Source organism: Bactrocera oleae, chromosome 4 (assembly GCF_042242935.1).
Source record: "Bactrocera oleae isolate idBacOlea1 chromosome 4, idBacOlea1, whole genome shotgun sequence".
Taxonomy (NCBI): Eukaryota; Metazoa; Arthropoda; class Insecta; order Diptera; family Tephritidae; genus Bactrocera; species Bactrocera oleae.
Window position 1 is genome coordinate 15,389,190 of NC_091538.1, and position 18,447 is coordinate 15,407,636.

General features: G+C 34.4%; 1 protein-coding gene across 1 annotated transcript in view; it reads left to right on the forward strand.

Moving 5' to 3' along the window:
• The first annotated feature begins 936 nt into the window (after nt 1-936).
• kn (EBF transcription factor knot) overlaps nt 937-18,447 on the forward strand; it is a 154,202-nt gene continuing 136,691 nt past the window's right edge. Inside the window, exon 1 of the mRNA XM_070108318.1 lies at nt 937-1,493. Within this exon, the coding sequence (XP_069964419.1) occupies nt 1,411-1,493 (83 nt within the window). The 5' untranslated portion in view covers nt 937-1,410. The remainder of the gene's footprint in view (nt 1,494-18,447) is intronic.

The window sequence follows — 18,447 nt, forward strand, 5'->3', positions numbered from 1 at the left end:
CACGAATATGTGAGCCTTACTTTGAACAATGTGCAAAGTGACGTTCATGCTCACCAAATGTAATGTTGTCCATAAAATAGGTGGCAAATATTTACATATGTCTAACAGTAAAACTTCTAATACAAAAATTATTTTATTATTGCTCTGGTGCTGAACAGGGTGTGCTAAGTTGGTCACAAAGTTGGTAGCACCCAGAAAGAAGCATCGGAGACCTTATGCTTGTAAAGTATAAACATATATATAAATGATTTGCGGTAACAGCTGAGTGGATTTAGCCATGTCCGTCTGTTTGTATATACGCCCACTAGTCCTTCAGTTTTTGAGATATCGATACGGAATTTTATACACGTTCTTTAGCATATATATTGTATATAATATTATAAATAAAGTTCTTGTATGGAAAAATATTTTATTTGCAAGATATCTTCACGAAATTTGGCAAAGATTATTGTCAAAGACAAGGCCACAATTTTCGAACATATTGTTTAGATCGCATCACTATAGCGTATATATGTTCTACGAACTAACCGATTAAAATCAAGCCTTTGTATGGAAACATTTTTTATTTGACAAGTTTTCCACACGAAATTTGACCCAGATTGGTATTCAAATCAGTGCTATTGTCTCAGAATAAATTGTTCAGATCGAACCACTACAGCATAAAGCTGTCATATAAACTGACCAATCAAAATCGAGTTCTTTTTCTTCATTAAGATATTTATTTCTTATTAATTAACTTAAATTCGACTTTAAGGTTGTTTATGCTAAATAAAATGTTCAGAAAGAAATAATAAAGCTGAGGGTTAATTGATTTTTAATATAAATATGAGGCCTACTGCAGTTGATTGACTATTTAAAAGCAATTAATTGCATTAAAACTTTCCATCGCAAACTCTTTAATAATACACGCATTGCATTTCCATGAACTTAGTGCGACAGTCAAGTAAAAAACATAAAGCTTAACCACAGTAAGTCAGTGAGACGGTTCTATGCGCCTACAACAACAGTTACACACGATATCAATAACGGTGAAATGTAATGAAAAATTCCAGTAAATGAAGCAGATATGTATTATATTTACTACTTTTACTACACATTTGGTTGTATTTGCATGTATGTGCGCTTGTGTGCGTGCAGTCGTATCAGCCGTTATGCCGCTTGCAATTATTAATTTGTGTGACAATATTATCGCCAAACCCATTTGTGGTAATTATTTAATGCGGCGTCCCAGGTGAGTAAACAGCAAATAAAATGGGGAAAACAAAGTGCAAAAACAGAAAACACACACACACGCATATATGTATATATGCACAACAACAAAAGGTAGTGGCACGAGAATTGCAAAAGAGTTGAAATAAAAATGCATAAAATTAAACTGAAATAGCAGCGTAAAAGCTTAAAAGCCTGCAAATGAGCGCCACAAGCGGCAGCAGCAACAACAGCATAAACAACAACGAATTGCAAATGTGTCATGGCGACGCGCCGAAATGCAGGTGAGTGAATGCATACAAATAAATAAGTGTGTGAGAGCATGCGTTTGTGTATGTGTATGGCGCCACTATACACCTGTTTGAGGGCCGTTCGCTGGGTTACCGCATCTTTCATAAATTTACGCGCGGCTGGTGGCTCCCCAAATGGGCGGCACGCACACATACAAATATGTACGGACGATTTTGTCATAGTCACATAAAATAATACATATATGTACACATAACATATGTGAGTACATATATACTCTTCGCCTTAAGCTGCTGTCCTCCGTCCATTTGTCCTTCGTCCTGTGTCCACTCGCTCTTCGTCCAATGGGTCAATTAAATTTTGTGCGAAAATTTTTGCATTTTACGACAGAACTTTTGGCATGTAAGTCAAATTGCCTCACATACACACATGCATACATATCTATAAGGATACATATATTCACTTAAATACGGTAAACAGCGGCCGGACATTGCTCGTTCATGTGCCTGGCGGCATAATTCATGCCGATTAAGCCTGCAAATGCATTACGCACGAACACTTGCAACAACAAAAACACACACATGTACATGTATGGTTTTACTCGAATATTTGCATGCAATGAATGAACACCTTGGGTCGAGGCTTCGGCTCGTGCAAACGAAAATGTTTCTTTAAAACAAAAACTAAACCAAAAACCGTTAAATTTGGCTGCACCGAAACTATGATACGCTATGAAACTATGGCACTTTTCTTAGTGGGAAAGGGTATAAAAAGATCTTTATCTTGATTTTGGATGGTCTCTTTGTATGACAGCTATATGCTATAGTGGTCCGATCTGAACAATTTATTTGAAGATTGTAGCTTTGCCTGAGACAATAATCTTTGCCAAATAGCATCAAGATGTCGTGTAAAATAAAAAGTTTTCTATACAACGTCTTGATTTTGATCGGTAAGTGAGTATAGCAACTATATGCTATAGTGCTCCGTTATCAGCGATTCCGACAAAAGAGCAACTACCTGCAAAAAAAAGGAGGTGTACAAAATTTGAAGTCGATATCTATAAACTGAGGGACTAGCTCTCATTTAAACAGACAGACGGACAGAGGGCTAAATCGGCTCAGCTCGTCTTGTTGGGTATGTGTTAGGAGCTTCGTGACCTTTTCTCCTGATATCACATGTCAAATAATGGGTTGTGAAGAGAAGTGTTACAATTTGCTTCTGTGCTCTACTAGCAGCCAATATTCTTTAGAACTTAACAATTTCTATTAATAAAAAAACTGTAGCAATAATTTTAGATACCCCTCCACAGAGAACAAGCAATTTAGTTGACTAAAAGTAATATAGGCAAATTTAGATTTTACTTTGACTCTAAGCTATTCCCACATAGATTAGACTATCAACATTCAAACGGCTGTTTAACAGACTTGATTTTGTTCTTAAAACCACTGGTTAATGGGCTGAGTCGTCCTGTAATGATTAACGGTTAGTTGCGCTCTTGCAAGCCTGACTCTCTATCACTGGGTTTTTGCTCAATCTTGCTCTGTGAACTTGCGTTTTCGGAATATGTGTTTCCAAGATTGTTTGCATGCATTTTTATCTTAGAATCAAGTTAGTCATCATTTCGAACTGTTATCCTCGTTCAACTACTGCCTGAGATATTTTTCTGAGGTCATTTGGAGTCTGTCCCTTTTACAACGCAAGCTTGGGATCAGTGGTCTAAATTTCAAGTAGTTACCTTCAATCTGCTACTTGATCGGTAAAATCCGGATGCGGGTGCTGTCTACTTCTAATTGAAGCAGATTTTTGTATAATAGGTCCTTGGAAGAATTACATCACTCTTTAAGCAGTTGTTCGCGAAGCTTGTTTTTCACCAAGCGAATATTGGCATGCCGAACGAGATATTATATAATAAGTACGTCAAAATGCTATAGTTGAAGAAAAAAATGATAAAATACTAGAGAAAAATAAGTTCAAATCTAGCTTCAGATGGATCATTTCCAGCAAACTCTGCCATGACTTTAAGATGCTCTAGAATACTTGTACTATTATAGTTACTAAAAAGAGTTAGAATACTAAGTCTAGTAATAGGAAGTTGAAAAATCAGTTGGTCGGTTCTTGAGCTTTAGCATGTTTTATTCTTGTGAATTTGGAGCTCTGAAATAAGTAACGTCGGGGAATAGTTAAGACCTTGCCAAATTGTGGATTCAGTTATCAAAAAGCACGATTAGAGAACAGTTTTACTAAAGAAAACATGCTAAAAGTCATTTCTCCATCAGAAAGTGCCAAAAACTCAATAATTTGTACCAAATCGCAATCGGAAAACAGACATTGAAAATTTATACCCACATACGTACGGACTTCGGCAAGAGCTCATTTAGCACAGCTGGCCGGAACATGTTTTTAATCCGGCACAGAACATGCAACAACAACAACAACAGCCACACACATGCATAAATATTCATATTCAGCGAGTGTCCTGCGTTGTGGCAACTTGCTGCCTGGGCGTTTTGGTGTTGTCGGGTTAATTAAATTAAGAAATCTGTTATGTTCAAAAGTGAGCAGACGCACACACACGCATGTGCAGAAGCGCAAGGGAAAACCACATTTAAACAAACAAATAAAATGTTTAAAATGAATTCATGCAAAGTATTTCCATAAATATAAACAACAACAAAAAATTACTTGAAAACAGCAAAAAAAAACCTGAAAACAACAAAACTTTTTAATAACAACAACAACAAAATTAAAGACAACAAAAAATACTTGAAATACAACAAAAATAAATAAATAAAAAAAACAGCAAAAAAGTTAAATGCCGCAAAAAAAGTTCGAATTGAGTGTTGAAATATTAAAAATGATAAAAGCGAACAATGAAATAAAAAATTTAAAACCAAACAACAACCATAGCAACACAATGCTCGTAAATATTTAAAATATTTACGCGCATTTCGTCAACAATTTGCATATTCAACACACTCACACACACGCACGCATGCATACAGGGTCACAACGCACCCATTCGGTTCCAACTACCTATCAAGCCTATAAAAAGGACAAACAATCAACTAATTAAGCAACAACTTTATAGGCGCGCACTTAAAAGCCGAAACCAACACATCGGACAGAAAATAAAAAACAGCAAGAACAAAAACAAAAAAATAAAATGTGGTACGAAAGAATCATTTTGTCAGCGTCTGATTTCCCAGGGGCGTGCTAAGGCGCAAGTAGCCAAAGAAACCGAGTCCTGCTTAATAGTTGGCACAGAAGCATTACATACACACACATATATACATATGCATTTGACGTAGTTGACAACTGACTAAGTGGGTGTGACTTTTGTGGCCGACTGCGGAACAGCCGCTGCGGGTGACCTCTTAAAATATCTATTAATAAAAAAAACTGCCTGTAAGTAGGCAGGAAATATGCAAAACTTATTGAGAAACGTTAACTTCGGCTGCCACGAAACTATAATACCCTTTACAGATGCATTTTTCATAGCATAAAAGGGTATAAAAAAGATCTTTATCTCGATTTTAATCGGTCAGTTTGTATAGCAGCACTATGCTATAATAGACCAATATCGGCAGCTTCGACAAATAAATAGTTTCTTGTAGAGATTAGGACGTGCGCACAATTTGAGAACCATAGCTCAAAAACTTAGGGACTAGTTCGCGCATATACCAAAAGACATACATGGTTAAATCGAATCAGTTCATCACAATGATCAGTTATGTACATACTTCGTAAGGGAACCGTCTAAAAAGCTTATTGATAGAAATAAAGTAGCCCAAAACCCTCAAGCGTGCTCCAACCGAATTATTTTCGATAGTCGTAGCCAAATAATCCCGCGAGTAGCTGAAGAATTGCAGACATCAATACCCATGTGGGTTTGGTGTACAGCTCTAAGCTTTCCAGGCACATTCTCATTGACAGTTTTATTCAGCTGTCCTTTCCTTAATCCGATTCATGTGTTCATAAAAAGGGATCCCCAGTTGGGTCTGGGCGTGGCTCAGCGACTGATTCCCTGTCGATTCCATATCTACACTTTCCAAAAAAAAAAAAACGGTCGACATTTTTTTATCTCAAGGGTCATCTTTGGCTGTTTACTGCTGGTAATTCTTATATATTCAATAGAAGGCAGAGCAGGGAAAGGATTAGTGTAACGTCCCAACATAACCAGAAGAATTCTTTCTATGGTCCAAATATCTGGACAAGGATTCAGCCAGACGATATATGATTTACTATCAAGCAAGAAAGTAAGAGTAGTAGAGACTAGAGAGTAGAGAAACAGAAATGGTATATAAAAGATTTTGAACTTGATTTGAAATTTCTGTTTAATTTAGACTCACCAAAAATTTTGGAAATATTAAGCTATTGCATAACTTCTATCGCGGGCCTTGAGTGCTGGGACTGAATCAAGAAATTTCGTAACGGAAATAAACCTAACACGATCACAAAGTATGCCCAAAATTTTCGCATATTTCAAGCAGAACAAATCAATTGTAGAGACAGCAGGGTGATTCAAAAATAATTATATATAAAATAAAAATATGGAATGTTCTAATAATTTAATTAATAAAAATAAATTCTAATAAGTAAACAAAATATGGGACCACCATTGCCGCGGTATTTTCCAGATATTGTTTATTCTATTTTCTAGATATTATATTATATGAAGTCTCAAACTTATGTGTCTATTTCAGTTACCATAAACCTATTGTTTTAATGATAAAAATTCCTGAATAACCTACATGTTTTGTAAAATAATAAGAATATTTCAAACAAGTTTAACTTTTAATTTCTGCAATAAAAGAAAAAAAATTTGTTTTCTTATCGGTCACCACGTTCAAAAAGTTGAATTAATATCAAAAAAAAAAAAAAAAAAATACTGCATAAAAAATAAATAAATGCATAAGTTGATAAAAAATGCTATACAATAGCTTTACCGCGGCAGTCCCCGAGTGCCACATCTATTTTTTTATCTGAGATGAACTAGTTAGGCGGGCCTATCGTTTAGGATTACACTAAGGAGGTCTTTGAAGGTCGATTCTGTTTACATCAAATCCTTCCTACGAACATTACTTTTCTCTCATCTGTGTACTGCAACAGCAACCGAAAAGCCACTCACTTTATTTAAACAATTTTAGACCCATACCATATTTTTCCGACTTTCGATCATTTTAAAGACCCCAGGGATTAATTGAAATTTGCGGCCACAAATCTTTAAACCAATGAGACATTTTTATTTACCATTTTGAACTGAATTAGCGCATGCATTACCAAACTCAGTTCTCATTTGTGGTCAATTGGTGAATTTATGATGTCGGAGCCTGATTTACGATACACCAAAAATGTGTGTAGACTAAAACTGTATGATGGCTGCAAATCACTTGCCACCGCTGAACGTAAATTAATGCGCATTAAATGGTAATCAATCGAAAGCGTCGGAATTAGTGGGAAATGAGATGTAGACGAATTCACGTGAAAGCGGAAGAGTCGCAAATAAAAGGATGAGGACGTGAGTATTGAAACGAATTTCAATATTGACATATAGCATGTAAATTGCATAGGATATTAAAAATATTGTTATGTATCAAATATAGGCCAAATACTGTACGGTTGATACTGAAATTTTTTAAAATACAATTTTCTAAATAGGTGGCAACCCCACTCAAAACATTTCTGCGAGTAAAATTCGCTTTAATTTTGCTTTTATTTGAAACATTTAATTTATTTATTTCTACATTTTAAAATCTTCCATTAATTTTATGAATTTTGTGGGTAAAGACTTTGAAAACAAGTGGCAATCTTTCTTAAAAATATTTTGAACTGTAAGTTTTTTTAACCTATTTAATTTACAAGTATATTGTAAGAATTACGATTTAAAAAACTTAAAAACTGTAAATATGTCCATATGTGGTAACCCTGCATTAAAAATATTTTAAAATATAAGTAGTTTTAACCTTTTAGTTTGATATGCATGTATTGTTTAATCTATAATTCTTTTAAAACATTTTTTTAAAACAGGTGGCATCCCTGTTCCAAAAAATTTATAATATATACTCATTATTAAAGTTTTTCTGTTTAATATCCATATATTGTTTAACTCATAACTTTCTTACTTAAGAAAATTAAAATTTAAACGGTGGTAGCCTTCTAATATTTTACTTCTCTTAAAAATTTAATTACCTTATCGAACAATCCAAAAAAACTTATTTAAGTAGGTGCAGTTTACACTAAGCTGGCACTACTATGTATACAACAAGCGTGACAAAATTTCGTTGCATTACTCAATTTCGTTGCAGTCGATGCATATTCCAGAATTCACACTTATTAAATTGTATTTATAGAATATTTACTCATTCAATGTTCGATTTCGAGCAGCTAAGTCAATTTGCATTAGTGCAAATTGTTTACATCCAACTGCTTGTCATTGTTGTTATTGTGGTGGGGTCTGCGACTCCAACTAAGCGATTACTGCAAGCCCCCAGTGTATGGTGCAGAATGTACAAGAAGCTGGAGCAATTGGAAACTGACTGCATTGCTGCCACTTTGAGTGCTTGATTGCATTGCTGCAGGGGGGTGAGCAGGGACAAACGATGAAGGGAGAGAGAGCTCGGGCGTTGGGCATTAGGCAATACAGTTAAACACGATTTCAATTTGTCATCAATTATGCAAAATACGTCATGATGGTTTCTCACTGCCTCGCAATGAAGCAATTGCATCAACACGCACACACACACACACACAAACACACACTTGTACCCTCTCTCTCTCTCACACACATATGCATTTGTTCGTTTGTGTGCGTCCTTTTTGATTTGGCATTCTGCAGTCAGAATGTCAGAATTCGAAATGCATTTCGCAGGCGGCTGTTAGACAGAGCTTGGCATGTCGCAGATATTTGCCTAATGCATCGAAAAAACAACAACAACATCAAGAGCATTTGCAACAGCAACACTGTAGACACACTTGTTCACTTCAATTGCTACTCACACAGCCCTCTTGTTGCATATTTGTTTGTGTGTGTTGCAGTTCACATATACATGCTTACACGTTTATGTATATACTTATACTTGAATTTACATACTTTCATATGCTATACATGCTTTCATACCTATTTTCAATATAGGAATTATTACTTATTGATATGCGTGCAGTCAGTAAAGGGTTAAAGTGCGAGTAATTTGTGCTCATAATTGGGTTACACGACTTAAATAAGTAAGGGCTGGTGTGGCCAGAGGGTTTCGATTCTGTATATAAAATAATTAATTCTTCAAAGTTACAAAATTATCGTTACAAAATAAGAAAAAACAAATTATGAAGATTTTTATGTTGATTCTGATTGGTCAGTTTGTATGACAGCTGTATGCTCTAGTGCCCCGATCTAAATAATACGTTCGTAGAATGTAGCGTTGCCTTGGACAATAATGCGGACCAAATATCGTAAAGAGATATCTCGTCAAATAAAAAGTTTTTCAATTCAAGAACTTGATTCTAATCGGTCAGTTTATATGGCAGCTGTATGCTAGAGGCATCCGATCTGAACAATATGTTCGAAGATTGTAGTGTTGCAAAGTGTGCCATAGAAGGAAATAATTTTGACCGATCAGTAAGTCTGCAGCTATATCTTATAGAAAGTGGTTCAATATGATCAGTTTTGACAAATGAGCAGCTTGTTTGGAAGTAAAGGACGTGTGCAAAATATTAAATTCGATATGTCAAAAACTGGGGGACTGGTTCACGCATATACAAACAGACGGGTATGGCTGAATCGACTCAGCTCGTCACGCTGATCATTTATATAATATATACATACCATATATTTTATAAGGTCCGACATTTTCTTCTGTGTTTTACAAACTTCGTTGCAAATTTAATTTATAAAAAAAAAACTCGAATAATACTTTCGGAAATACCGCTCCATTGAAAACAAACAATTAAGCTCACTAAAAGTAATATCGGCAAATATCGGCACAATTTCATTTTACTTTGAATTCTAAGCTATACCCAAACCGACTAGATTATGCATATTTAAACGATACGTCTGGTTTCAGTTTGGAACGTAAGATAGCGTTGAAATTTTGAATCTATTAAACTGATAGGGCCTCGGACGTCGTTTAGCAAACTTGATTTACTGTCAGCCCTATTGGTTGATGGGCATATTCAGGATATAAAAATATCTAAAATAAAGTGAAGCGGTCTTACGGAAAACATTATAATGAGTGCAGAGGGGACAGAGTCATAAAGTGATTCCGACTTCTTTAATTTTTGGTGCCAAACCACAAAATGTTCGGGAAAGCATGTTGGCTTATATTTTAAATCAATAAACAGCACATATTCAACGATACTCGTATATCTGTACAGAATATTTTCGATTGGAAGGTTGGAGACACCTCATACTGAGCATTTGGAGCTTAAGAGAATACGATGAACCTATTACCGACCTGATTGAAAAAGCGTTGCCACATGTCTGACGCACTATTTGTTCTATGTTTCGATACTTTTATTAAAGTTCGATCTAACTGTAGAAAAATCTAATTTGCTGATGAGCTTCAGATAGGCCTTTTATGTATTTGATTCGACTGCAGACATTTCAAACTGTGCTATGAAGGCGTCATATTCGATTCAACCCGGTTTGGTCGAGTAGTTTGTAATATATGATATTTTATGTAAAAGTAGGCGGTGTCATGTCAATTGTATATAAGCATGTATTTCTGAGATCATGTTAAGTAACAAGGTATGACCATTACTGAATTTTCCTCATTTTCACAAGGTTGCATTAAAATATGGCATTCCTTTATTTACCTACATCAAATAATTTATGCGTTTTTTTAAATAATTTAAATGAACACACCTCACTAAACGTTTTCAAATACTCGTATAGGAACAATGTTTCCTACCGGGTGTTCCTACACATATATTTTTTACAAAAACTTTCAAAATGCTTACATCATTGCACATTAGGCCAGCATAAAACATTTGAAGTTGCAATCGGTCAGTCAGTGTTGCATTGCAATGTCAAAACGTTAATTTAAAATGTACACTTGGGCATGCAAACCGAGCAACTCCAAAACCATTTCCGCAAGATATGCCTAAATGCAAATTGACAGGTCAAAAAGTAAACAGTATATTATATAGCAAGTAAGGAAGAGCTAAGTTCGGGTGTAACCTAACATTTCATACTCTTGCAACTTGCAGGCATCAAAGGCGGTGAAAAACCTTCAGATGTTGACAAAACACTTAATTTTATTAGTATATTTTACTTACCGTCAGTGAAAATGATATTAAAATCATCCTCAAATGCAATATATCTGAGATAAACTTAACTGAAGAGGCTAAACTTAATATATTGAGTTAATGTGGAAAATGTCAACCAGAAGATCTGAATTCATTTTGTTATGAATAAGAGATTTAGAAAAAGGTATAGACTAACTCTATTCATATGCAGCGCTAAGCCATTAATATTATATTATAATTTTTAAGAAAACTTGTCCACTTAATTAAAATAAAGTATAAAGCCAACTGAAAGTTATATGCGGGCTAAAGGAAGTATTGACCCGATTGAACTCATTTTTGACACTCCGACATTAACAGGAAAGTCTTCTCTACGTATTTCAATTATTTATCTGACACATTCACCGATATTTTCCGTAAAAAGTCATCCATAAGCGCTGCGGTGCACACTTTCGGTATATGGTTGCCTAAATCGTTATTGACAATTTTTAGACTTGAGGTGGCATATCATACCTTAACGGCACGATTTGTGCAAAGTTTTATACCGAAACACTCATTGGTGTTTGATTTGTGCAAGGCGAAAGAATCAGACGGACTTTAAAGTTGTGTTATATGAGAAATGGCGTGGTCCGATTTCCAGTGCCACGCCCATTGTCCAATTTTCACACTGTCTCCTATAAGATAAGAAGTTGAATATAAGTGGATTTGTATATAAAGCCCAAGCAATTACGAACATTAACCACTGGAAGGATGTGTCCGAAATCCACTGCTTATCAACCGGATAGACTTCAGCTGAAAGTATTCATAATCGTATAGAATTTTAAGGTCGGTCTAAAGCCTCATCCACCTAACGATCTTCGGGAAGAGACGACGATTTCTGCCACTAGAGATCAACTGACCTCTTCAAAACAATTATTAGATCATTGAACATAACCTCACTTCGGCAGTTCGTGGACTATTCCGCTTAGGCAAATGCTAGATGCATATAATGTAAAATTTGATTCAGAAATAACTACACGTTTTATAAGCATTCTTTAATTTAAATATTTATGTATATTCGTGTAAGTAATTTCATATTCCCGTTACTTAAGTAAATCTCCCGTCGCCTGCGATTTCCAAGTAAAACATGAACATAACAAGCTTAATCGCTCACCAGACACCATGCGCCACCACGGAGCGTCAATTTAAACATAGACAGCCGTCTGCCCCTCAATTCCAAGACCATGACCCAAAACCGCCGTTATCTGCTAAGTAAAGTCAATAGCAACTCTGTGCGTCAATGGAAAATTTGCCAATTTATAACGGGGTTGCAAAATTGCCAACAACGCATGACTTCTGACCCCGCTTTCTCTCACTCCAATAGACTTATGTTTGCGCCTCTTTCCACTCTTGATAGCTCCTCATACTCATACGCCCATTTGGCAACCAAATATTAAGTGTTGATGAGCATTCACTTATTACGCAACGCCATTCCGGTAGTTATCTCCACACTCATTTTCCATAACCCTGGCGTTAAATTATCTAGGGTAGCTCTACTGTCTTCTCGGCGCATCGGTGTTTCTTAATGCGATTGCATAATTTTTAATCGGATGTTGTTGTAAACAACGGTACTTGGGACAAGAGTAACGGTATTTAATGCATTGCCAATTCTAAATAAATTTCACTTGCCTTTATAACTTCAGTATGGTTTCATGTGGGCTGTATTTAACATATGTGTGTGTGTGTGGAAATGGAAATGTTCTTGTATGAGCTTTTATTGCACCCGTGGGTGTTTTGAATGCGGGTTCTCATTGCATCCATGTGAATGTGGCGGCGGGCAAGGGAATATGAGAGTTGGCAGTGTTTCGCGTGCTTTCGATGATGATTTGGCTGAGAAACCTCTTCGGATTTGTGCCACACAACTTGCCTATTTATATGTTAATTTTAATGCGCTTTGGCTATGTATCTTCTTCGACAAGTTTAAAAGATAATATTCCCGGCAAAGTTAAACAAGTTCAAAAAATAATCACAAATAAATTAAGTAAACAAATGTGAAGCATCAGAGCAAGTGATAGCAGCTTTTGTAAGAAAACAATTTTAAATTTGCATACCAAAGAACTAAAATCATAAAGCTAAAGTTGGAACTTTTTTGATTTCAGAAAATTCATTGAAAGTTATTGTTAAAACATGTGCATTAAAAATGCTCCAGATTTTGCAAATATATACTTCTTATTCGGTTAGTTAGCTCAACGAAAAAAAGTTGATTTGATCGTGTTGCCACTTTTTGGAATATTTAAATCTTCTTAAATTCAAAAGTTAAAAATTACAATATATTTAGTATTTAAATAGAATAAGATGTATAAGAAAGTTAAAACTAATGTATTGAAAATTATATTTGTGTTGCCACTCGTTTGTATAATTATTAATTAAATTGACGAAAAGTGGTAAAAAATGATTCTTAAAACATATTTTATTCAGTTGGTCTGCTGAACGAAAAAAAATTTTAATCGATGCTGCCATTTTCTTGAAAATTTTAAATTTCTTAAACTGAAAGTTGAAGATTATAATATTGCTATTTAAGTACAATAATATGTACAAGGAAATTAAAACTAATATATTGAAAATTATATTGGTATTGCCACTCGTTTGAATAATTATTAATTAAATTGACGAAAAAAGGTAAAAAATTATTCTTAAAACATATTTTATTCAGTTGGTCTGTTAATCGCGGAAAAAATTGCATTGTGTTGCAACTTTTTTGAAAACTTCAAATTCTTAAACTCAAAAGTTGATTATTAGATAATTGGATAATTGGTAATTAAATATTTTAAATTTGACAAGAAAGTTAAAAGCTCACAAATTATATTAGTGTTGCCATCTTTTTGATAAAACAGAATTTAATTGTTCAATAAATTTATGTTACAATATGTTGAGGACCAATTATTTTAAAATGTGCTTAGACCAATATATTTGCAGAGTTGCTACTTTTCTCAAAATAAATACAACGCTTTAACGCATAACGCTTAAATAAAAAAAAATAAAATTTCAGGCAAAGCAAACTGGTATACAACAAATCATGTAAGTATAAAGGTATAACATTTGTAAAACATTTTTTAAACTTAAAATGTAGGTTATGTTAGGTTATAATAAATAAGAAGGTCAGTTCAGATCAGCTACACATCCCTGTTTTCGATGGTTTTGTGGTTTCAATAATGCTGGAGTAGAAGTACTTAGAATTTACAGGGAGTGAAAAAATGTCGACTAACCCAAATTTCCTCATCGAATATTTTGTTGATATAACATATAAAATGATCTGGAAGAAAGATGCAACTAGTTCAAAACTTTCGGCCACAGCTTTGGTACCATGTATCGCAGTGCCGATTGGGTATCTATAACAGCATTTAGTAAGGATTTTTGAACTCTTTAAGATCCATACACAGTTATATTGCTGATTTCACTGGGTCGGGAGCTTGAAAGATCCTTAGATGGATTCACAATGCATCCATTAAATACATAGAACATTGTAAGGCATTCAATAAGAGTGCTAGTTTGAAAGAGCCGAAGTGGCTTTCGTTTGTCTTACTCAGATTTCTATACTGTAAGTGTAGTTCATACCGAAATCGAGCTAAATTTTGGGTAAAATTACATTTTTTTAAATAACTTTTTGATTTCATCCACGGAGAAGGCCAGAATTACTAATGCAGTGGAAGACTTGTTTTTAGCGTCGTCGGAGATCGCGTGATTTGAAAAATACTTATTTTTTATTCAACAACTTTACTGTGTATTCTTAAAATATGTGATTGGTAAATGTTCTTTAAATTTTGAAACCATTGTCCCTTAGGTAAAATATTCTCACTCCACATTTCCTGCAAACTATTAAACCCACTCTCTCTCCTTTTCTCTCTTAATCCGCCATAGTTGCGCAAATGTTTTATATTTTCATATTTTCTCAAATTAAGTGCCATTAAAATGACACCTTCGGGTCAAGTGCCTTGCCGATCAAGCAACTGCCCCAGCTCCACTGCATTTAAAATACAATTTATAATCTCCTTAATTATGCGTTGAATACGTAAAATAATATCCCGTTGAAGGGTTGAAGCGAAATACTTTTTGGCACTTGTTGCAATTAATGTTTAACTAATAAGGAAATAACCTTGAAGCAAGTAAATGAGGCTTTGGGGAATATGCAGACATAAGGACACAAACACAAAAAATAACAAAACAAGAAGACAAAGAAAAAATGAAAATGCCAAAACGGACATACATATCGAAGAAATCAGCAGAAGAAAGCATACTTTAAGGCGTTTGCGATGGACGAACTGAGTAATAGAAATAGATGGAGTTAGTATTCCCAGTGGCCACTTTGACGGCTTCTAAACGTGAACATTAAAATAATAAGGATTTTAAAAGGACATTTTCTTCGCTGAGTGCGGTTAGCCGCAGAGTCATAAAAATTAAAAATTCAATCTAATTACAGTTAGCAAGCGATTCGACGTCAATTCTGTTCACTGTGCGCGTCATGAAAAGCGATTTTGAATTTGTAATTTGTGTTTAATTATGCATATTGAGGAGTTACTAATGCTGAATTAAAGGGTAGTCATAAATTAATTATGCACTACTTCAATCAGGAATTACCGTTATATTGCGATTAGGTAGGCAAGCAGAGCGAAAAAGATGAGAGTTGAAGTAAGAATAATATGTAAAGAAGAAAAAGTAGAAACACCTTCTATAGAGGAATGGATTGAGTGTTCGAACGTTGGAATAGGATCCGTTTTTATAGCGGGGAGTGATCGACGAAGGATGATAACGAAAGTTATTATTAAGTGTAGTTTAATTGTCAGTATGATTCCAATAGTTTAATATATTTTACATAAATAAGTGATAAAAATGAGTGAAAATAGTATAAAAGAGGAAGGAAAGAAAAGATAGACAAGAAATATTAAAGCAACACATACATATGTATATGAAGTATTAAAGAGTGCAAAAGTTAAATAAGCAAGGCATGCCAAACATGTATATATTCCCAACCGTACCTCTGGAACAATTTTTTTATTTCGGGATTCCGAAATCATAATCCCGGAATTTCGGGACTTAAACATTTTTAATATTTTATTTTTAATTTTTAATTAAAAATTTTAAAATCTCGGGGTTCAAAATTTTATCTCAATGAGATATCAAATTCTTTGAATCGTCAAAACAAAAACTTTCGATTAAATACTTAGAAAGACTAATCTCTGAATAACTCCAAATATTATACCATTTTCCAGTTTTTACAAATTTTACAACAAGTGTGCATTAAAATTTGTTTATAGACATATGTAAATTTCGGGATCCCGAAAATACGAAGTCGAAAACAAATATTTTTTATATTAATAAAGCATATATAAAATAATTTTTAATTTAGGAATCCCGAATACATAATACTTGCTTAAAGTTTTTACATAAAAGTTAATTGTTAAAGTTTTCGGGATACCGAAAACTCGGAGTGGAAAACTAATATCTTCTCATAATTTGAATTTTAGACTTATTTAAAACGAATATTTTTTAGTTTCGGGATCCCACATACATAATCCCGAAATTTCGGAGTTTTTAAAAATTTGTAATTTGCAATGAAAGAACTTTATTCGCGAAATTTAAATATTTGGTTATAATATAATAAAATATTCAATTCCCACGTTTTCGATTCTACCCAAACAGCATATAGTCTTCCTGACCAAGTGAATTTGTGCAAACTTTCGTATAAGCGGATTAACTTGAAATTTTAAACGTTTCACTTATGCACTTACACACGTTTTCAATCGCAATTTACAAACAATATAATAACAACAATAGCAAGTGTATGCCGGCACTTGAACAAATAGTTTTGTAGCAGCAAGTTTCTCATTGTTCCATCAGCGTAGGCAGGCAAAGGATTTACTATTTCAATCCAGCGGCAACACGTGTTGCGGATAATTAAATTAAACGAGTTTTTTTTGTTTCGTAAATTGCAACTCTATATGCTGAGAAAAATCAGGCCGCGAGCAAGCTCAACAAAAATACACAGCAGCAACAGCCTTCTGTCGGCAAAAATGAACGCGAACTAAGCAAACAAAAATTATGCAACTACAACACTTGCAACAACAAGCTCAAGGGCGTCACGTGTGTTATGCGCGCACCCTTTGTCGCGCGTCAGTCGCCACCCAAACAATTAAAAAATATTCAAGTGCTCATTTGAAAACTATACCGTTAACTGCAGCAAGCATACCTATAACGGGACCTGCCGTGACAAGCGGGTGTAGGATTACGTGAAGAGAATTTTAGATATTGTATGTGTGGGTAGCAGCATTAGTAGGGGGTGGATGGTTGCTGCAATACGTATTCATTTGTTGTTGTTTGTTGTAATCACATACTTGTTAAGCAGTCATCAAGCCATAGTCATTATTCAGTGCTGCAAACAATGCAACGAATTAGAAATTATTGTTGCCACAGATGTTGCAAAGTGTAGCGGTAACTAATACATGCATATGTATACTAGGGTGGGTAAAAAATATATGTTAATTATTTTTCTTGAAGATCATGAAAATATCGTCCGAAGTGGCGAAAATATATCAATACGAGGGTTGGTTTTTCTATTTCGGAATTAGAGAACAAAAACAAATATTAATCATGAAAAATCGCTTCATTGCTTTTCAAAATTCTCTGCATTAAGATCTACACATTTTGAACCGATTGTCGAAGCACTTTTGCCACTCTGGTTGAGGTATCGCCAAAACATGCGTTCTGAACGCAACAACCGCCTCTTCAGTTGTCGAAAAACGTTGACCTCTTAGTTTAATTTTTACGTACGGGAATAAAAAGACGTCATTCGGTGCCAAGTCAAGAGTATACAGTGTATGCCTCAGCAATTCGATGTTTTGAGTGCTCAAAACTGCAGTTGTTACGGTCGAATTGTGTGTCGTGGTAATCTGTCTTCGGCGGTTGGTTTTTCTGATTTCTTGAAAGAAAACTGGCAAAAGGATAGTTGTTTACCACTCAGATGGTACTGTTATGCGTTGTTCTAGTGGTATGGTTGCGACATGTCCAGCTTTTCTAAAAAAAAAGAGGCAAAAATTTACTTGCCAGTGCTAAGGTGCGCGAATAATATTTGTTGGATTAGGCTGATCTGTCAATACCTACACAATCGACTACTGTTTACTTTCCTGCTCATACGCGTAAATCCTCGATTCATCACATGTCACGATGTCATAGACGTATTTAGAAGCATAATATAATAATAAGATAATAACTAGCCTTTGATGGAGCTTCATATTCCAAAATTTAATATATTGTAGTACATCGATGTACTCTTAATGAGTTCATCCACGTCGAAAGGTTTGCGATTAATTTCCATTTTTGGCCGAGATGATTATTTTAAGTTACTGTAAACACCATAAATAGCGCTCGTATGGCAAAACGTTCTGAGTATGTATAACAGCAAAAATGTTAAGCTTTACAACAAAGTTGTGAGTTGCCAGCTTGCAACACTAAGGATGCCAAATCCCGAAATATAAAAGGCAACTTAAATAAATCAGACAGCAATATTTTCATATTCTCTTTGGATGTTTAATGCATTTGAACAAATTATTTTACAGTAAAAATTAAAACATATTCTTATAGGAAATCTATCAATCTACAATAAGCTCTGATATGATTTTTTGCTGAATAAATCTAATAGCTCAAAAGTTATTCGAGGTCGAATTCCAAGCTTAAAACGTTAAATATAATTTTTCCAATATTTTATATTTTTTCACAAAA